This window comes from Neolamprologus multifasciatus, chromosome 19, assembly GCF_963576455.1.
Source record: "Neolamprologus multifasciatus chromosome 19, fNeoMul1.2, whole genome shotgun sequence".
NCBI classification, from domain to species: Eukaryota; Metazoa; Chordata; class Actinopteri; order Cichliformes; family Cichlidae; genus Neolamprologus; species Neolamprologus multifasciatus.
The window spans coordinates 1,623,488-1,645,109 of record NC_140457.1 but is presented as its reverse complement, the minus strand read 5'-3'; the positions used below and the strand labels follow the sequence as shown (position 1 = coordinate 1,645,109).

General features: G+C 43.1%; 1 protein-coding gene across 4 annotated transcripts in view; it reads left to right on the top strand.

Moving 5' to 3' along the window:
* LOC146495655 (palmitoyltransferase ZDHHC14-like) overlaps positions 1 to 21,622 on the top strand; it is a 53,214-nt gene that overhangs the window by 6,454 nt on the left and 25,138 nt on the right. For all 4 annotated transcript variants that reach the window (XM_085143747.1, XM_085143750.1, XM_085143748.1 and 1 more), the window contains exon 3: positions 14,657 to 14,817. In XM_085143747.1, coding sequence (XP_084999873.1) covers positions 14,657 to 14,817 — 161 coding nt within the window. The remainder of the gene's footprint in view (positions 1 to 14,656; positions 14,818 to 21,622) is intronic.

The window sequence follows — 21,622 nt, the reverse complement described above, 5'->3', positions numbered from 1 at the left end:
TTTCATTCAACGATCCGCTTTCGCCCTTCTCATTCTGCGTTGCCTCCGTGCTTTTTCGATCGTGTGCGTATGAAAACAAAGGCACTGCGCATGCGCGTTTTACCCATATTCTATCGCTATATCTCATTTTCTTATCGTTGCCCAACATTAAACCGGTGTTACTGTGAACAGTAGGATATGGCCCAGCACTAGTCCAAAGTCACAAATGTTGTTGTTGTTGTTGTTGTTTTAAAATCAGATTTGAATGTTACAGCTCTGCTTCATTCATTCACAAAGAAATCATCCTGGACAATGACGCCGAGTTGGCGAGTTAATTCAAGACAGATTACAGTTTGAAGCAGATGGTGATTTAAAAGACAAATCAGAAACATCCACATTGTGCAGCACAATAAAGCGTGAAAGACATTTGTTGCCTCTGTATTTATATTGCTGCTGAATGATGGTGATATTGTTTATATGCAGTGGAGGCTTATTACAACCCTTAAAGCTAATGCTCGCTATTGCATGTTTGAATGGTCGGCTGTGTCTTTTCCTGGACTCTTTAAGGCTGTTCTTGTGTTCCATCGAAATGATTGATTTGCATTTATCTGTCATGTATGGGAAGTTACTGTTGTCAGTACCGAGGCCCTGTCTGTCTTGAAGCTCGTGCTGATTTTGGTGAAAGAGTCAGGTTGTTTCAGTCAGGTTGTTTTTGTGCTGTTTTTTCTCACCTGTCCATCAGGTGTGTTGGTTAAATAAATGTATGTACTGTGTTAGTAGTTAGCAGTAAGGCTGAGGCCTACAAGCTTCACCAGGGTGAAAATGATTTAGTGAAAATCAGTGAAACAGTTTGATTTTGTAACTACAGGAATGTGAACCTGCAGCAGTTTGCATAGCTGCTGTTGTCTGATTTCCATACATTCAAACTGACTTTGTAATTTCACTGTAAGCAAAACAATGTGGAAAACAGCTCTCATGTAGCCGTCTTCTTTAATCCTTTCTTTCGAGTGGTGTTATTGCTCTTACAGTGAGAACATTGGACACGGCTCACTTGTTACCATGTGGAAATGCTTAGAAAAAGGTAATCGCCAAAACACATGTGGTCAGGAAAATGAGGCGGCACATTTACTTGATATTGGCATATGCAGGCTGCTGCTCTTTTCAGCGATACAACTATTTGTTTGGCTCTGATTTAGCTGTTCGACATGTTTAGTCACATCTAATTTAGATCTTAAAGAAAAGAGCGGATGTTCTCAGGGAAGCAAAAGATTGAAGTGTGCAGCAGGAGTGCTGTGTAACTCCACTCAGATCAGACAGGTCCCTGCACAACATACAAGAGCTAAGTCCCTGGATCCAGATGGATGGTTTGATTTTTAAATATTTTTCCCCTGATCATCGCGATGTCTCTGAAGTTTCTGTTTCATTTAATGTGTGCTTTTAAAGGCCGAGGTGAAACGTCTCATTCTCGATCTTGTAATTGTAAAGAATCTTTTTCAAAATTCCTGGATTGACTCCAAAGTTTAGCCAAGTCACACCTCGAATTTCATGGAAATTCATCATTAAAGTGAGTCAGCTGAGAAATCCACAAACAAACAGGTAAACTGAGCCGATCACATGACTCGCGGAAGAAACAAGTCCAGCTGCTTCGTGGCTGTCACAGCGTCTTACTCACAGAAATCCTTAATTTATTTACAGCTAAGCACTACTTCACTATAAACTACACACTGTAACAATAACGTTAGCTAAGCACCAGCCTGGAGACCTGCTGTCAGCTGAATCTGTGATACTGGACCAAAATTACAAGCTCAGATTAGCAAAGGTTTATTTATAGCTGTAACTGAAACACACAGCTCTTATTGTTGTGATTAAAATACTCTTTAACCCATTAAGACCTACCATAGAACCAAGTCCGCCAGAGCTTATATTATATGTTTACATGCTGTGGAGCCATTTTTGGGAGCATTTCAAGTTGATATACATCAATACAACCATTAAAGCCCAGATTTTAATAATATGTCTGCATTAAGTGCATAGTAATTACATACGTTGCAAAAAAGTGCAATAAACTACAAAAAAATTGAAAATCGTTTTTGTTTTTTAACATATATTTCTAGTTAGAGAAATTTAAGAGGCTTATCCCTCAAAACTGTAAATACAAAAAAGTTGCACAAAATAGTTTCCCACCACAGGAAATTTATTTTGAGTGTCTTCATAGTTTTATTTTTGAAATACACCAATTTTCATACACTGCAGGAAAAACGAAAATAAATATTATAATGCAAATTTGCAAAAAAGCAGCATATGCATCAAAATAAACTATTTCCAGCAGTGCAATATGAGTCCTAAGCATCCCAGAAACCACACAGAAAGTCATAAAGTCAAAGATAACTTTTAAAAACACCAGTATAGGCTCATTGAGGCCCTGATGGTAAAAAAAAAACTACATTTCCGCGAAAATGACGTCACTTCCGGTTTCGGGCAGGTCATGGCGGACATGCGATAGTTTGCGCTGACTGACGTAGGAAGTGTTATGAACAGCTGATCGGATCGGCAAAGCGTGTTTCTGGAATATTATGTTTTTGTTGCTGCAAGTGCTTTTTATGCAGTTTTTGCAAAGCTATATGTGGAAGGAAACTGTGACCGAGGACAAGCTGATGGCATAAGATGTAAGTACAACTCCTCCGGTTTCATATGCAAAAAAAAATTATTGTGCTAGCTCACGTGGTTGCAGAGCTACCGGGATTTAAAAATAGTTACACAAAACGCTCTGACCGGCTTTAAAGGGTTAAGAAAAGAATCTAAGGACACAAAAACACTGATTCTCAAATACACACACATGTGTACAGGACACAAATATGTCCTCTTTAAATTGGTGGCACATATGTGGGATCTTGTACAGAGACCTGAAACATTTAATCCAAAATAATTGTTCTCTCTTAATGGGTTTATACAACGACTGAACAAACACACAGGCTGCGATCTGGTTCCGTTCGGTCATTTCTGCCATTTCATGAATCCACCAGTGCTTGTATGACTGCTCATACATGTATATACACCAGACTTGTTAGCAAAAGCCATGTTGGTGCCCTGTAGCTACAAATCTAATGTAGTGAGAACAATGAAATGCTAACGGTCTGTTTCTACGCTGTTGATTCTGAGTAATACCCTAGAAGAATAGTAAGTGTTTGTTGCATTCTGGGCCATAATGAAAAGTCATTTTTTGGAGTGTCACAAGACGAGCTGTTGCACAACAGCCTTTGTCCACAGTCACACCCAGTGTAGACGTGCTTTCCCAGGAAAAGCATTCCTCCGAATGAGCTGTCAGCAGTGCGCTGCCATTCTAGATTTACCCTCGCTGGCTTCCACTCAGCTCATTGGCAGAAATGAAACGGTTCACTTGGCGGCGCGATACTCTGGTTTTACGACACAGACACCGGGCAGGTCGTACTGGATTGTTTTAGTGATGAGTAAAACTTTTTCCATCTTAGCCCCGATTCAGATGCCTCATCCTCAGGCTGAATATTGATTTGATACCAGAGTTAAATGAATCAGCTGGTGCATCAATGTAAGGAACAGACTGGGAATAATGCCTCATGTATAAGGCAAATGAAATGCGACAGACAGTGGGACAAAAACACATTAGAAACAAAAAGCATATTCAGGTTATTTCTTTGGGTTGTTTCAGCTCAGTGTGAGAATGCAGAGTGTATGCAGCGAGGTGACCTGATGGGCTTGCATTGTAAAAACTTATCAGCTGGGACTCTCATGACACCACCAAAAAATGGAGGAGCTGGTAAGGTCATGCAAGTAACTCCTGTCACTCCACGCACACTCTTTGGATACCACTAAATCCACAGGCAGCGATTTGCCGCTCACCGCCCGGGTGGGGAATACACCTCCTTCCCTGGTGACCTGTGGTTGCCAGATGACCGCTAACCTGTCTCTAGTCCTGTGTGCTTAGTGTTTCAGCTCTCTTGCTCACAACGCTGCTGCTGATGTATGTTTAGTAAACGGATCAGTAATAGATCGTCTCATTGACACGGATCAGCTGCTCCAGCTTTCAGAGCCAGGATGGGAGCGATATCCGATCCAGTTATCAGGTTGCTGCTGCCCAGTGAAAAACCCGACAGTCTGATGCGGGTCATTTAGAAGTAAATGTGTTCTGCATACGTTTTAATCACAGCGTCTCTTCTGCCTTTCTCCTGTGCTCAAACCACCAAGTCTGTCCAGCCTTTAGTCGTCCCTGCACCCACTGTTTTTCACGCCACTCTTCTGAGCTGGCACCAGCTCCCTGCGCCAGAGGTAACTGATGGGACCTCTGGCACACGTTTAAAGGTTATTCTTGTAGATGTTTCTCTAAAGCACGACTGACCGAAGCCGTGCCGCTCACTGCTGACATTTTTCTGGCGTGTAGCAGGAAGTGGTGAATGCACGAAGCAGTCTGGGCAAAAATGTAAGCATTTGCAGAAGCTTGTCATGTTCAGTTGTTTCATTGACAAATGACTTGGCCTGCAGCTAAGCGGAGGTTCACGTTCTGCCCTTGCCTCCATCCAAAGCAATCAAAATGTAATAAAAAACAAAGCTGACAAAGGCTTGTATCCATGTAGCCCAGATGAGTAATGAGACTTTAGAATGAAAGGCCACAAAGCCAAGTGCTCCAAGTGCATTATTAACACAGTGTTAAGCACATTACTGGACACTTTGGTGCTGCGGTATCATGAGGATATCTCGGGGCACAGCAGGACCATATCGTCTCCTCTCGTGAAAGCACAGATTTAAAAACATCGTATGTGCAGGAGGATGTCCTGTTTTTTTTAAATAGATCACAGGATATTGATTTCCTTCAAAGCTGCATGACAGAAGAAGAAATAAAAAAGGGGTTTACCTCAGGTGACAGTGAAAGGACGAGGCGAGGGAACAGTGCTGAGTCACATGGTCACATCAAGCAGAGATGAAAGTCCCCCGAGCTTAACTCCCAGCTGAGTTTTGAAAACTGGTCGGCATCATAAGAGGATTTAATGGGAAATGTGATAACGGTAAATCTGGATTGGATTATTGTTAAGATTAGTTCACCCATTGAGAGGCAAACGAGTAGAAAAACCTCAGGAAACCCTGTTGAGGCCCAAAAGTATTTGGACAGTTTGCCTTTATTTTTGCCCGTGAGCGCGAGCACAGCGATTCTAAATCCCATCAGTTCAAATGAGATTGAAGTGCAGACTTTCAGCTTGAATTCCTGGGGTTTAATGAAAGAATTGCATAAATTGTTTAGGGATCCCCTGTAGTTTGTGGTTAACACGTGAACGAGCCCCAGTTTGAAACTGGGAGGAGGCATACATCTCTGGGAGGGCATCAGTAAAAATCTGGCGAATCAAACATGCAGATCCATCTACTGTGGTAACCTCTCGCAATTAAGGCAGCAGCTGTGAAAAGCTATTAACTGTTACAGCCCCAACTTTCAGGGATCAAGAGGAGCGCCGATCATTTTAAATAGTGGCAGTTTTAATACTGTTGTGTGCTTCCTCCCTCGAGAAGCTCTTCCTTCTGTGTTGTCTTCAGTAACTGAAAAGCTGCTCTGTTGGGTTGAGATCAGGTGACTGAATCTGAGCACAGACCTGCTCCACTGGCAGCCATACATGTTTTACATGTGATGTGCTTCATATACCTGATTGTAGCTTTGGCATGCTGCACAGAGGAGCCTCTAATCCAGTGGTGCTACACAGAGCATCGCAGCTAAAACGAGAGCTGTCTGTTTGCAGACCAACTGTTTGTTTAGTTTGGAGAAATCTTATGATTGTATGAATCTGACAGCAGCTGTCGGCTCTCTCTACAAGCGATGTTTGCAGCATGCAGAGCTGAGTTTCAGCTGCTAATCATGATTTATTGTTTATTTATTAACAATACAAAGAAATATGCTGTGTCACAGATTAAACTGGGAGTATTTAAAGTAATCAGTTAACTGGTTTTCCCGTCCAGTATGTGTGTATGTGAAGGATAACGCGAGAGCATTTTACGGACAAAGGTCAAAATGTTGAGCATCCGTGTTTAATGTGAAACAGATATTGTGTGTTTGTCTTCGGATTCAACTCATTACTAGTTAATGTGTGATGTGGCTGTTTGCCTGTCGTGTCATTACAGTGTTTGCCTGAGGAGTTGCCTGTTAGTTTTATTGCAGGCAAAATATAGAGATGGAGAAATCAAGCTGTACGCTCACTCAACGACAGTCCCTATAAATAATTATCAGTGTAAGCTGGAAAGAGAGCAGTCATCTGTCACCTTTGCAGATGGTGCGTAGGCTGTATCTAAACCACCATGACATCACCCGGGAGTTTGTCAAGTCCTCTTTTGAGGTCCTAACGTCTGCGTTTTGTCCATCATATTCACGGCTCAGTCACAGCGAAGTAAAGCTTCCCTGCATTTATTATCTAGTTTATTTTTAAAAGGAAGCACAAGTAACAAAATGAGCATCATTTTATAACATCAGTGAGCTCACAGTAGTGCTGGAGATCAGTGACATGTAGGATTTCACATACACTTTGTGAGAGGATTTACTCCCTGCTGCTGTTAGGAGGAGCACACTGCTCTCACTTCAGTGATGTTAGTAAATTAGAAATGAGGTTCAGTAAGACTGTTTTTCATTCTCTATATTTGTACCTCTGCCTCTTTGGTTGCATGTACATTAGGGCTGCCACAAACGATTATTTTGATAGTCGACTAATCAGATCATCATCCATTGGAGGTAAGACGTACAGCTTATTGCACCAGCAGCATCTGCTCTTATATAACTATCATTAGCTTACAGCTTTAAGTGTTTAAGGTATGTGCTAACTAAAAATAAAGACAAGATGATAGTTTATTAAATTTTAATGACATTTGCAGATTGTTTTGGTGGAGTTTAATAAACTCCTTGCTGTCTAAAATATAACAGGACACCGGAGTAAATTCTCGAGCATCTCACACTTCTGATAATCAGCTGTCTGCTTGATGTTTATTCAGCTGTGTAAAAACTATAACTTTAATCTCAGCCAAACCGATTTACTCAGGAACAAATAAAATACTGAAAAAGCCAAACAATAACATTTTTAAGTTATCTAAGTGACTTATATATCATGTTTAACCTGAGTAGTGAAAGACGGCGGTGGGTTTGAAAACATTAGCCGGGAGTCCGGTGCTCTCACGGCTCTAGTTAGCCTAGCCCCCGGCTAGCTATCGAGCTAGTGGGTAACAGACGTCTCCGAAAACGTCGGAGCGCTTTTGAAAATATGTGGTGTCTTGATAAACTGAGCAGATATTTGAGGTTTACACAGCTACATTCTCGCCTGAAAATATGTTAAACGTTTATTTTGTGACCCAGAAAGAATAATAAGAGTAATATTAAAACTAACTAGCTGCCGCCATTGTTGGAAACTGAGCTGAGCTGCGCTATGAATTGACCCTGTGCACGAGAAAATGCTAACTTCCTGGTTTGAGACCGGATGTGGGGTTGTACATTTCCGGTAGCTTTACTTTGCGGTCAATCGCTACTGCGAAGATATTCTCCAAAATCATGTCCAAAACTCGAAAACGGAACGATCGCGTTAAGTTACAAAGAGCAGAAGGTGGGAACACTCACCACTGTTGTGTCATAAAAATCTAATGATCAATTTTGACGTTTAAAGAGTTTAGATCGATCAGTTGTTTACATCACTAAACACAAGCAGAACTGCAGCAGAAGACACATCGTCCACATTCAGAAGCACATCTCTGTATAGTGACTGGTCTTATGATTTAAACAGGCAAATGTTCAGCATTCAAACTACAGGTGAACAATAGTCAAACCAGGTGTTTCCTGTTATGTCGATATCAGCTAGTCAAGTACACACCTACACAGCATGTTAACAAACCGTGAAAAAAGCCACACAAAAAATTAATGATTGCTGGTAACGGTTTCTATACATTAGTATTTACGAAGGGTATGTTGTGACTTACCTTCAAAATTACAGCGGTCCCTGGCTATAACGCGGTTCACCTTTCACCTCGCTGTTTCGCAGATTTTTTAGTGCAAGTTTGCATGTTTTTTTACGTCCTGTGTCCTGATCGCTGCAGACGATCTCCTCCGTCTCTCCTGTACAGAATCGCTGCATCTATCGCTAGCAGTGTGACTCTGAAGTGCTGTATGTCCACGATGTACACGAAACGTTTTGCACCGTCAAAAAATTAAATTGGCTACTTGATTTCACCTATCGCTGGTTATTTTTAGAACATAACACCCGCGATAAACGAGGGACAGCTGAGAAATATAACATTTAAATCCATTTTCTCTTTTCCCCTGAGGCGTGGGGGAAAAATATCGACAAGTCGATGAACATCATTTACAGATATATTGGGTAAATGCCCGAGACATCTATAGAAATGTAAATCGCCGCTTTATTTATTTATTTGCTTAACTTGTTTTGGACCGTAAACAGGGCGCGAATAGGACACCGGAAACAAAGCTCCCCACAGGAGTTTCCGCACCGGAAGTAGCATATGCTAACGTGCACATAGTCAATTCTGACTGGGACACAGTTTCCTCTTCTTCGGGGTTTAACGGCAGCTGGCATCCTTGTACATGCAGTGCTGCCATCTTCTGTTTCAGTCCGTTATTACACTCTTAAATCCTACTACTTATTCCTGCGTCTTTTGTGAACTTACAAAGCTTCAAACGACGCGTCGACTGTTAAATCAGTCATCGACGATTTTAATAGTCGACGTAATTGTGACTAGTCGACCAATCGTGGCAGCCCTAATGTACATGAATGCTGGAGGGGCCTGCAGAAATGTTAGCGGGCCTCTAGCAGCTGCTGAACCACAGTGGAACCGACTGGGTCGGATCATTTGTTGTTAAAACTGAAACTGAGCTTTGATTTTTGCATTCACACATGAAAATCTGCTGTACAGTTCACCAGACGCAGCTTACAAAGGTCCTGTTAGAAATGTTTAAATGTTTAAACAAACAGGGCAGCTGTTCATTTTAACTCGCGTTTAATAGTGAAAGTTAATTTTATCCCCCCAATACTGCTCACCGCCTTTCATCAGGATTAGTCTTTTTAGTATAGATGACAAACGAGGAAATGAACAGGAAAATAACAGACTCACTGCGAGCTGGGTGATCTCACAGCATTGAGCTCACTCTGCTCAGAAACTTCGTCAAAGGCCCATAAACTCGTAGGTTGTAATAAATAACAGGCATTTTTCTGTTTCACTGCCACTGCGGTGATACCAACGTCAGATAAGTCACTGTTTGTTCTTATTTAGTCACATGTATTGAGATTTCCCCTGTGGTCTTTGTGGACCACATCAACAGCAGTTCTTTGTCTTTATTAACCAAACGATTCTTGAGACGCCTAAAAGGGCGAACGCCATCGTGCTTCTCGTCTCATTTCTTTTTTTAAATGTATTTTTGTGTTTTTTTTCTTGTTCCTTGGAAGCTTCAGCCTCACTCCTGTGGCTGTTTCCAGGGTAACCACATCCCCCTTCGAAATTTACCACGTCTGACATTGGATACTGTCCGTCTCCATGGCAACAAAGGCCCAGTTAAATATAAGATTTTGTGTCAAGTAAAGAGAAGTAAAGATGCAAATTTGAATTTCCTTGTGAATTTCTGCTCGTTTCAAAGCTTGAAGGCAGAGAGAGCGGCGTCTTCACGCTCCGTGTTCGGTGGCTGATAAAAGCTTTTTTAAAGACTTTGTCAGGAAGATCTTAAACCAGGCGAGATGTTGGTTGCCTAGAGCATGTCCGTGTTTTTCTATCGATCCATGTGGATAGAAGAGGCAGGCTTCACGTCGCTCCTGTCCTGCTCCTCTAATGGCTTTAGTGCTTAATCTCTGCCCAGCTCGACCCACCTGTCACTTTCTATCACACATGGCTGCCTTTTCATTACGTTCCCCGTGTCTGACACATTGAGACGCAGCACCTGAGGACACAGGCAGCAGGTTTTCGCTCTGCTCTCTCAGACTTCTCTGTAGGCATTCGCTGAACGACAAGTTTTGAAATGTAAGAAATGTTTTTGTTTGCCACAGAGCGCACATTCACGTGCACTTTGTTGCAGCAGAAAGAGAGCCTTCCCCGCAGTCCTTCATGTGTTCATTTCTAAATGATCGTTTCAGTTTGATTACTTCAGAACTGTGCAGATCTCAGCTCTGGGTTCATTGTTACAGATGCAGCGCCCTCACACGAGGTCTGCCAAGCTTTTTACAACTGTAATGATTTCCCATTAGCACTTCTAATGAGAGGATTCATTAATGTGGTGTGTGACCAATCATAGTGAATAGAGGCAAGATTGAGCAGGCGGATGAAAAGATGCTCTGTAATGACACAAGACTTTAAAATTGTGTTTCCATGGGACAGATGTAGACTGACAGAGGCAGGCTGTGGGTCTCTGTCAGCTGCTGTGAGTCAGCCTCCAGCATCGAGCTGCAGGCTCATTTATTAAAGGTTAAAGCTATGCTATTGTTTTATTAGCTTAACTTATTGCTTATTGAAGTTATACAGACAGAATATCAGCTGTTGCTCCTTTTAGTGTTTTACTTGCCGTAGTAGCAGCCAGATAATCAGATGCCCTTGATTATCTTATCATTAAGTGTAAGCAGATGTTGTAGCAGTTTGCAGATCTGGAGGATTCACGTGTGTGACGTCCACTCCTGGGTGGATGTCACAGCAAATTCCCCTCAGAGTCTGCAAAGCTCAGAGAAATACAAAAACGACGGTCCTAAGTTGGCGTGTTAAAGGCTACGATTCATGTCAGCGCTGTTGTTTACAAGCATGAACAAGTGTGGCTGGTTTGGGAGGGAAACCCTTCCTGGCTTCTGGAAACATGTTCTTTGGAGCGTGGAGATGTTTGTCCAGAACGAACGGCAACACCTGTGGAGAAAACCAAACGCCTCGTACCAGCTGTCAGCACGGTGGTGGAGGGCTGATGATTTAAGCACCTGACAGTCACTGAGTGGACCATGAACTCCTCGCTACAGTCAAATGTGAGGCCAGCTGTGTGGCAGCTGGAGCTCGGCCTACGCTGGTTGTAAAATGTCACTACAATAAATAAAATGCACAATAATAATGCAGTAAAATATAGAAAAATAAATGTCAAAAACAACAACGACTGTTAAAACCAAAATGTTTAGGTCAACGTGTGTTTAAAGCCAGACTGTAAAAATGTGTCTTCAGTAATGATTAAGATGTTTGAGCGTTTGTGCAGATCTGATATCCAGAGTCTGCCACAGAGACGGCTCCGTCACCATGAGACTGAAGTTTAGACCAGGATTAGTTAAGGTTAGTTTAACCTAAAGAGAGCTGCGTGTAAATAACTGCTCGCTAATGTAAATGAAGTGAGAATCACTGGGTCGCCTCCACAGCTATATGAGAGAGCGATAAAGTCACTGATTGCTCCAGCTTGCTGCTGCTACACGTGGTTATGCACCCTACTGAATTATGGGAAGTACATGGCCTGAATAAACTGCCGTGATGTGTTTGAAATGAGTTTAGATTAGATTACTAGTTTGTGCATTTTAGCTTAAAGAAAGTGAAAAAGTTACTTATACACCACAAAGTTAAACAAACCATCAAGAGAAAAAAGCAGTTTGGACGGCGTGGGAAAGTTCTGAATGTCAACACGAGAACGAGCTCGATGGAAACTTTTTTTATGTTTAATGTTCTTTGCTAAAAATGTGTTTTTGGCTCCAGCACAGTCCTCTCGGTGCAGTTTGATTTGTCTCCAGTCTGCAGTTACAGCTAAGTTTCTAAAAACACGCATTTTGCAGCTTCTTAGCAGCAACTTCGAGCAGTTTCCCAGTCAGCTTGTGTCTCAGCTCACAGAGGGATCAATGGCAGCGCCGGCCGATCGGCTCCATAGTCCAGTTCTCCTGGCCCCGTCCCTCATGCTCCCCTGTGTCAGTTTAGCTGCACATTTAATCACTGTGCTGCTCAATATAAGAAAAGAATTTAACTGCACGTGTCAGTTTTACTACACGAGGAAAAAATGCTGTTCGATTTAATGAAAGAAATCAGTGCTCATTTTTCACTGTCCTGGAACTATAAAGCAGAAAAGTTTCGTTAATTCACCAAAAATACCCTATTTTTTATTTACATTCATGGATTTTACTGTGGACAATAGGGCACAAACGATTATTTTGATAGTCGACTAGTCACCGATTATTTTTGCGATTAGTCGACTAATCAGATCATCATCCATTGGACGTAAAACTACAGCTTATTGCACCAGCAGCATCTGCTCTTATATAACTATCATTAGCTTACAGCTTTAAGTGTTTAAGGTCTGTGCTAACTAAAAATAAAGAAAGATGATAGTTTATTGAATTTTAATGAAATTTGCAGATTGTTTCAGTGAAGTTTAATAAACTCCTTGCTATCTAAAATATAACAGGACACCGGAGTAAATTCTCGAGCATCTCACACTTCTGATAATCAGCTGTCTGCTTGACGTTTATTCAGCTGTGTAAAAACTATAACTTTAATCTCAGCCAAACCGATTTACTCAGGAACAAATAAAATACATAAAAAAGCCAAACAATGACATTTTTAAGTTATCTAAGTGACTTATATATATTTAACCTGAGTAGCGAAAGACGGCGGTTGGTTTGAAAACGATTAGCCGGGAGTCCGGTGTTCTCACGGCTCTAGTTAGCCTAGCCCCCGGCTAGCTATCGAGCTAGTGGCTAACAGACGTCTCCGAAAACGTCGGAGCGCTTTTGAAAATATGTGGTGTCTTGATAAACTGAGCAGATATTTGAGGTTTACACAGCTACATTCTCGCCTGAAAATATGTTAAACGTTTATTTTGTGACCCAGAAAGAATAATAAGAGTAATATTAAAACTAACTAGCTGCCGCCATTGTTGACAACTGAGCTGGGCCGCGCTATGAATTCTGGGACACAGCTTCTTCTTCTTCGGGGTTTAACGGCAGCTGGCATCCTTGTACATGCAGTGCTGCCATCTTCTGTTTCAGTCCGTTATTACACTCTTAAATCCATAAAACATAAATTTCTATTGGGGTGGAGGACAACTTCTGTGATTTGGTGTAGTGTGAAAGACTGTGGGGAGGTCCTCATCAGCAGGACAAGCAGTAAAACCTAAACTGAGAATACAGTTAGACCAAAATCTGTGTCCTCCTTCACGTGTTGCAGAGATGTCCTGTGGGCCTCTCGGCCTCTCGGCCTTATGTTTAACACCTGCAATTTATAGCATAGGCCCTAGTTGGGTTTTTATAGAAAAAAATATTATACTACTCACACATATCTATGTGATAAATACAGCACAACGAGCAATATGAGAGTATTTAAACACTAAAACACGTGAAGGTGAAGAGCAGCTTGATTTGTGCACATTTTAATATTTACAGTTGAATTGGTGATATTTTTTCAGATTTCTATAAATAAAAGTGGGCTGCACTGCTGCCTCGTCCCGTGACGAGAACACGCTGTTTGATCAGTGTTAGAGGATGATATCTCTGCTGTGGTGAGTGTAGAAGCAGGAGGTGTGAAGCACAGAGTGTCCACGTCCTAAACAGAGAAGGCAGCGTTTTTAAATCATTCAAAATTTATTTTGACGTAAAAGAAATGAGATTCAAATTTGAAGCAATGAATTACCAAAGAGAGCAGGAGAAACGGCTTCCTGCTGCGAGCTGTGCCGTCTGCAGCCTCCTACTGACAGTCGAGTTTTCTGCTGAGCTCGGTGTCGCTGATGCAGAGAGCAGCAGGACTGGACTGTCTGCACTCAGCCAGGGTACAGCTCAGGTCAGCTTCAGTCTGCCTGAGTCATAAAATCTTTGACTTGGTATTCATCTCACAGAGCCTCTTATCTAGATTTTATTTTTAACTTCACACCAAAATCAACTGATGGCGGCAGGATGTGTAAATTCTCTTTTCTTATGAGAGGACAGAAGACGCTGGATCCCAGTTCAAACGTGCGTCCACTCAGACCGCTGTCGTTAGAAGAACCCAGCATGGCAAATCTAAATATGGCCCAGTTCAGCAGATTAACTGCACATATCAGAGGATGCAGCCCCCTAAGGTGCTTCATCTGAAGACCAGCGTGATAAAACCAACCTGAGCTGGAAAAGAAGCCAATGCTAAACATCTGCACATGCACGCTGCATGGTTTGCTGTTTCCACAAACTGCGTAACATGTCGGCGGCATGCTCAGTGTGGCGGTGCTGCTCTGCATTCCTCAGCAACATCCCTCGCAGCATACGGCTGCCACATGTTCCTTCGGCCGTCCTCGTCTGGAGTAGTTCCTCTTTGCAGACCTCAAACCTGATCCAGCAGACCTCAGTGTAACAGATGAAGTGGATGCAGCAGCCTGTGTCCGGCCTCTGTGGGACCTAAATGTGATTACTGTAATAACCACCTGCGCTGTTGGGTGTTTAATGGGATTATGTGAGTTTGTCTCATTAAAGCAGATTAAAACACAGGGGACCGACTCTTACATGTGCGTCGCTCTATTAAGCGGTCATATCCACTTACTGGTCATTAAGCAGCGAGAGTTTGGCGTTTCCACTTCATCAGTCTCCGCTGGTGTCCGTTACGTGCTAACGATTAAATCGAGCTCGGCAGCCTGCCGGCGTTTGTCCAGCGTTACGCCGAGACTGCGTTTCTGCCGTCGTTGTTGCTCATCTTTTCCTCGTTGCCTCTCCTTGTCCTACAGTTGTCCGTTCCTGGCGCAGCAGCTGACTCCAGTCATCCCGGTCATAGGAGGTGTGCTGTTTCTGTTTGTGCTGGGGACGCTCCTGAGGACGAGCTTCAGTGACCCCGGAGTGCTGCCCAGGGCCACCCCTGACGAGGCCGCCGACCTGGAGAGGCAGATAGGTAAACCCCCAAAACACTGGGATCAAAACCTGTTACTGAACTGAAGTTTGCATTTATGTGCTACAATTTATTGATCACATCACACTGTTTAGTTATTATTTGATTAGATTATAGGTACATGAGCACGTGGCTCATGAGCCTTCTGTGTGTGTTTAGTGTTTGTTTTCGGGAATCCAGCTCCGACTGACTGTAACAGCACTTTACATCCAGGATGAGATGAGTTCTTGGCGCTACTTTAACCAAATGGGCTTTGATGTAACGCTTACTCATAAATTATCTTTTGATAAGTTCCAAATCGAATTTGTCATATGAAAGATAAGACTGTTGATGCATTAGGAGATACTTGATATGAGGTAAGTGAATTACTGGCAGCAGAGCACGAGTCAAAAAACAGCCAAGATTATTTTGAGACGTGGACCTGTTAATGAAATTTGGAGTGTTTTTCTATTTTGTCACCAAAGCGAGCTGCAAAATCAGCTGATATGCAGAAAAGAAAAACGCGTGCGTAATGTCGTATCGGTGCACAGATACTGAGGCGATGCATGTACGGGTTCATTACTACAAGCTAGTGTTGGAGGCTGCTGGCAATGTTGAGAAAGGTGGACAGCGGTTAAAGATGAAGGCCCACTTGCCTGTGAGCACGCCTAAAAGTGCTGCTTCTCCCATCTGAGAGACTTGGTGGCAGTAGCAAACGTTTGATTACACATCAAAGGTGAAAGCTCTGAAGTGAAATCAATTCTTTTTATTTAAATTAGAGCTGCTGAAGTTGTGCTTCGTAGCTTGATCCAAGCAAAATGTAAAGAGGCAGCTGACCTGATCAGAAGTGAGTTAGACAAAGTCACTAAACTTAGTCTGCTTCCTGAGGCCTCTTTCAGAGAAGGAAAGGAAACAATCAAGGGTCCTCCAGACTGGATTTTGCACTGGAAACTGAATCCATTTTAGTTACTGACTCACTGATCTGTAAATGTGTCCAGCTGCTCTGTAGCTAAATGGATTACCACCACTTAACTGATGGTTTAACTTTGCAAAGCCTGTTTTTAAAGCCTTCTTTAAAGTTCTGCTGTTTATCTTTTCTTGTTTTGTTTTGTATTTGGAATGCAAAGCTCCCGTTTCCCAGCCGTGGGTCTTTTTCCGTGCTTCAGGCCACTAGGGCCTCATTAAACAAACTCTGGACCGGCTTAATTAATCTCATTAGGAGACTTTAAAGCTTTTGGAGGGAAGGTACAGTACAGAGAGCTCGGAGCGGCGGGGCTGAGAAAGAGCTGTGCAGAAGTATGTTATGTTGGTATTCCAGAGGATAAACAAACGAAAGGCCGAAAATATGAAAAATGTTGACCCAAATACCTCTTTACCCCCTCTACCCCCACCCAACTGGCTTTTGTGCATTTCCAAGCAGGCTGTCTCCAAACTGGAACCTCTTCCTCACAGACTGATGATGTCCGGCTGATTCTTTGTGCACAGGTTGTGAAATGTTTAGAGGCATTAAGCAGCATACGATTATTTCTTTGTTTTGGTTTTCATTCCCATCATATTTAACTCTCCTTTGTAGCCTGTAGATGCAGGATTAGGATAGGTTCAAACAATATTACAGTCAACTCTCTACGCGGGTCCCAAGTGAAGAAACGACGGACATGAGAATCATTCACTAAGGTGACCTATGGGTGTATATTAAGATTGCTGTGCCACGAGAGTGTTCACCTTCATTTTTACGTTCCAGGATTGTAGTCTATATTCCATCCAATCGTCTGCGTGACAGTAGATTAACAGGCTGCCTAATTATTGGTCCCATTGTAGATCTTATTATGTGCGATTTGAAAGAACCTCACCTGTAATGGCACGAGGGTCTCACACACATGCACACGCTTCATACGTGGTAAAAACGTTGTTCAAATGTGTTTTCCATAGAGCTCGTGTCTCTTCTCACACCTCCTGTTACTTTTTCCATTCAAACACTATCGTCTCCTCCTCCTCCTCCTCTTCCTGGGTGCATGCTCTCACAGTTCTTTTTTTGGTTCTAGCGATGGCGTGGAAGCTTGATATGCAAGACATTAGCAGCACATGTGTTAGCTCTTAACTTAGCAACAACTAGCCCAGCATGTGCCCGTCTCTTTCAGGCACTCTCGTCTTCACTGCTGGGATTTAAAAGAGATTTAAAAAGCAACAAAACCATTTCTGTCTAGTTTTCAGGTGTCAGTGATTTTGCACAGGCATGCTTTTGTCATGCGCTCCTTCAGTTCCTCCTCTCTTACTTGCAACACGACTCACTCCTGGCAGCCTTATCTTCTGATTCAGACGGCTCTCATCTCTTCTTTTTTTATTTCAAACCTAATATGTGCTTATGTAACTGCAGATATTCATAATAGCGAAGCAGCTTTGTGAGCAGGGGGAACTTCTTCACATGTGCTGCCATAATGTAACGTCTCTGCTCCGCTCCAGGCCTGTTTCCCATGTGCTCAGGTGCTGCTTTGGTTTCTTTTTTCCCTACAGCATTACTACAGCCAACTCTACATCCACCCTTATTTCTTTTTTAACCATTTACTATATTTATGTTCAGTATCCACAGTACTACGCTGCTTTAGGATGAAATCAAACCTCTGCAAACAGCGCTGAGCCAGTTTTATGAATGAGCAGAAATTGAGATGTTTTTGGAAATGGACACGTACGTGTGTGTGTGTGTGTGAATCCAGGTAAAACAAGGTGTTGAGCACTAAAGGAACCAAAGCTAAAACGAATTGTGGAAAAAAACCTTTGTTAACGGGAATATAAATCCGAACAGGATATTTCAGGATATTTTGAATGCATTGCATGTTTTATGTGTTCTGAGTGCATACAGCGCCATAAATCCCTTACCTCATACATAAATAATGATGTTTTCAGGTTAAAGTACTGCAAGGGTCAAAAATGACACCACTCTTATTGATCAGTTGGCTCAACACCAGGGGGGCAGATGTGTGTACAGCACGAGACATCGAGGCCTCTCAGCATCCCTGCGTTCACGATGCTCGACCTGTGATGCCATCGTCGTGAGCGGATATTCAGAGTGGTCAGCCTGGAGTTTTGTCTAAATTCCTGAATCAAATATGCGGCATGTTTGGACAGGCAGACATTTGAGAGTTATGAGACATAATTCAGTTTTTGTGATCCACGTTTTCACTGTCCTGTCACTTAGTGCAGTTAATCATTGGAGGACGTCTGGGTCAGGAAAGGCAGCACAGCTTGTTGTTTATCTCAACTTGAACATGAGACGAGCTGATTTCTCTTCAGTTTGCTACATTTGACATGTGTGCATGTCTGCCCGCCCGCCCAATATGTCAGGACTCGACGGGCTGGCATCAGTTCAGCCATCACATGCCAAATCCGAAAGGCTCTCTGAAGCATTAATCAGAGGGAAAGATGGTCAGAGCTGCCGGTTTCCTTTTCCCACTTAATGTGGTCCAGGCCAGTTGGTGAATGTCAGGACAGCCTCGCTGTTTTTCCAAAGCTACCAGCCAGACTCGAGGCCAGCAGAGGAAATAGATTTTGGAAGGCTTGAAGCGTGGACTGCTGGAGGAAGGATGGGGACATCAGTAGGGGATACAGCCACATTTAGTCCTTTCATCGCTGGGTGTTTGAAGGTAGAACCACATGATTTATTTTCCTTATCGTTGTACATATATCTCTCTGTGTATAGTCCTCGTGTCTGATTGACTAGTTGATTATACAGGAGAAGACAAAAGTTTGAAGCACTCAGAAAACTGAATTGTGCTCAGTTTAATGGATGAAGTTAAATGTTCCACTAAAGGCGGGATCCCTCAAGGATCCATTCTAGGTCCTCTTTTGTTCTTGATGCACATTTCAGAGCTCGTTTTATCCTTCAGTAGTCAGTGTCGCTGTTATGCAGATGACACCGTTTTATCCGCCTGCGAACCTTCATGAGGAAATATCCAACACTTATCATTTCAAAGCTGAGGTGCCTCCTGTTTCTCCACTGTTTCTGTTTGTACACTTTATGTTCTTATGTTGAAGCTTTGAGGTTGCCGGCTCACACCCTGCAGTAGTCCACTACGACTGTTTGTAATAGCATAACAGGCCTGAAGTGTTCTGCAGTTATTAAACACATTTCCTGTAATCTTATCACCAAACCCACATCATGCTCTGCTCTCAAGTCTCTTTTCTGACTTGCACCCTGTTTTTAATTACTTTGTGTTTATTCTTTGCCTGCGCCTTTGGCAAAAGCTTGATTTAGATGGCAAGCTCAAACACACACCCCATTACCAGAGAGACGAGCTTGAGGCGTTCTCTGTGAAGAGAGCCAGCTTAATCACATTAGATACAGCTTCCTTCGCCTGCAGCGATAAGACACTGCAAACATGCTCGTTGGATTTTTAACACCTTTCAGGTCTGCTGACAGCATTTCATGTATTTTGGCTGGGAGCAAATTTTGAGGCTGCACCACAAATAAGAGCTTTTATCCCTGAAATGACTTTTACGATCACGAGCTGCTTCTTGAGCATCATAAGACGTCTGACACGGCTCGTCTCTTCCCTTCTGGCGTATTTGGCCCTTCAGTCTTGGCCATCGCACCGTTAAATGCCGCTAAAAGCTGGAACTGATTTGAATTTGTTTGGTCATAGATGGCGAAGTCCACAGAGCCGCGTCGATGCTGACCCGGTCTTGACCGCTAACTCTCCAAATGTAAAAAGAGGGGATAAATGAGCCAGAATACACCAGAGGCTTCAGGAAGAGATCAGAGATGCTCTCGCAGTGACCTGCTGTATCGGGAGCTCGTTTAAATCCTGAAGCCTGGTTGGCTCGTTGAATTTCAAAATACCCCACGCCTGCCTGCCGTAGTGCCGACACGTCTGCCCCGTCTCAGGGATGAAGGAATAATACCTGGTTTTAAATCACGCTCAGACTTAAGCCGCCGCACGCTTCACCTCCCTCTGCTCATCGGTGGCGAGCGCCCTCGATCACATTTGTGTTTGACTTCATTGTTATTGGCCTGATAAGTAATAAGGTTTGCAGCTAGTGGAAAGAGGCTGTTACAAAGCTTCACTTCAGCATCTGTGAATTACTTTTACATGGATCTCCTGATAAAGGAGGGACGTCACCAAAGAAAAGCTCAACAGGGTCCATCATCACACCGAGACGCAGAGAAACTGTTCGGAGGCACGAGAAGGTGTGCAGACAGCCACAGGTGCTGCCGGTGTTTAAATGTTGTCTGAAGTGACGGTTTCTACACGTGGCATCTGCGTGCAAAGACCCAGGGCAGCGTTACGTAACGAACACCAAACCCTCGACAGTTTGTGTCACGATCGAGTGCGCTGCGGAGTCGTTTCACTGCGGCTGATGTAAAACAGCCATCTTCTCTAGTCTTTGTCTCCTCTGCGTCGAGGCTGCTGATGGCTCGTTCGCAGATCTACAGTGACGTGGACGTGAGGAGAAAGAGATGAGTCGATGACAGGGCTGCAGGGGACTCTAACAAAGGAGTGCACACAAATGGAGCCGTCACTGTGGAGCTGTTTCACTGAAGCTCACAGGAGAAAAGAGGAATAACAGACAGTGACAAACAAACTTGGCGTGGAGCCGTTGACCCTGTCCCCTTAGATACACGGTGCAGGCCGGGCCACGTGCCTAAGAATGACTTTAGCACTAGTCTGTGCCTGGTCTTTCCCGGTGGTCTCATTGTTCTCCGGTCAGGAGTCCTCGGTGAAGCAGCAGCAGTCTCCTTCCTAGTTGTCATATCTCACTCAGGCAAAGGTCACATCTCTGCTGAATCGAGTCTTTCTTAGTTTACCTCGGAGACACAGTACATAGTCTAGAACAGCGGTCTCCAACCCCCGGGCCTCGGACCGGTACCGGTCCGTGAGTCGTTTGGTACCGGGCCGCGAGAGTTGAGGCTCAGGTGTGAAATGTATAGTTTTCAGGGTTTTTATCGGTTTTCAGCGTTATTTTGTTATTGTTTTTATCGTTTACTCTGTTTTCCTGGGTCTTTTCACGTGTGTTATGAATAAATCTTCTTTTTTTCGGTACCGGTACTAGTTTTATTTTGTTGTATTTATCCGCGACACATGGCGCAAAAAAGGTTGGACCGCTGATCTAGAAGACTAACAGTCTTAGACCCACACAAGTATGTTCTCCACGGGTCTGTGTAGGTGGTCTCTGTTCCTCCCAGATTAGCTAAGATATCATAGGTGTGACTGAAAGGCTGCACGTCTCACGTCGACCTCTCATTCTGGCAGTTTGGATTGTTCTAGGCCGAGCTTTGACGAAAGAATCCACTCTGAAAAGTTGTTAAAGAACATGGAGTCCAGTCCCCTGAACAGAGACCACAGCAGTTGTGTTACACACACACATGAAGCCTGAGTAAAAGCAGATGTTCCAGGAAAGGAGCTGGATGTTAGGTTTGAACTCAACAAACTTTGTATCATGTTGTCAGTCCTGAACTGAAGCTTTGCTGCTTTGGATAAAGGTGGAAAGTGTAATTACTAAATTATTATGTGTGAGGCTGTTTTTAAAGTTAATTTTGAAAAATATCCTCTGTTTTAACTGACATGACAGTTTGACTTGATGTGCAGAAGGTGAACTTCACAAAGTCCAGAGTAGCTGCACTGAAGAGTCTTTTTATAACTGACTGAAGTACAGAGACTGTGTGAAAATAAATCATCAAAGCTTCATAAAAGCAAAAATGTCAAACTTGGATATTACACACACAAATCTTAAGCATTACTATTATTGTCATTATTTAGCTTGATGAAGTCAAACCAGGATCACCACAGCCTGCTTCAATGTTCCACAACTGCTTCTTGGTTAAATGGAAACAAAG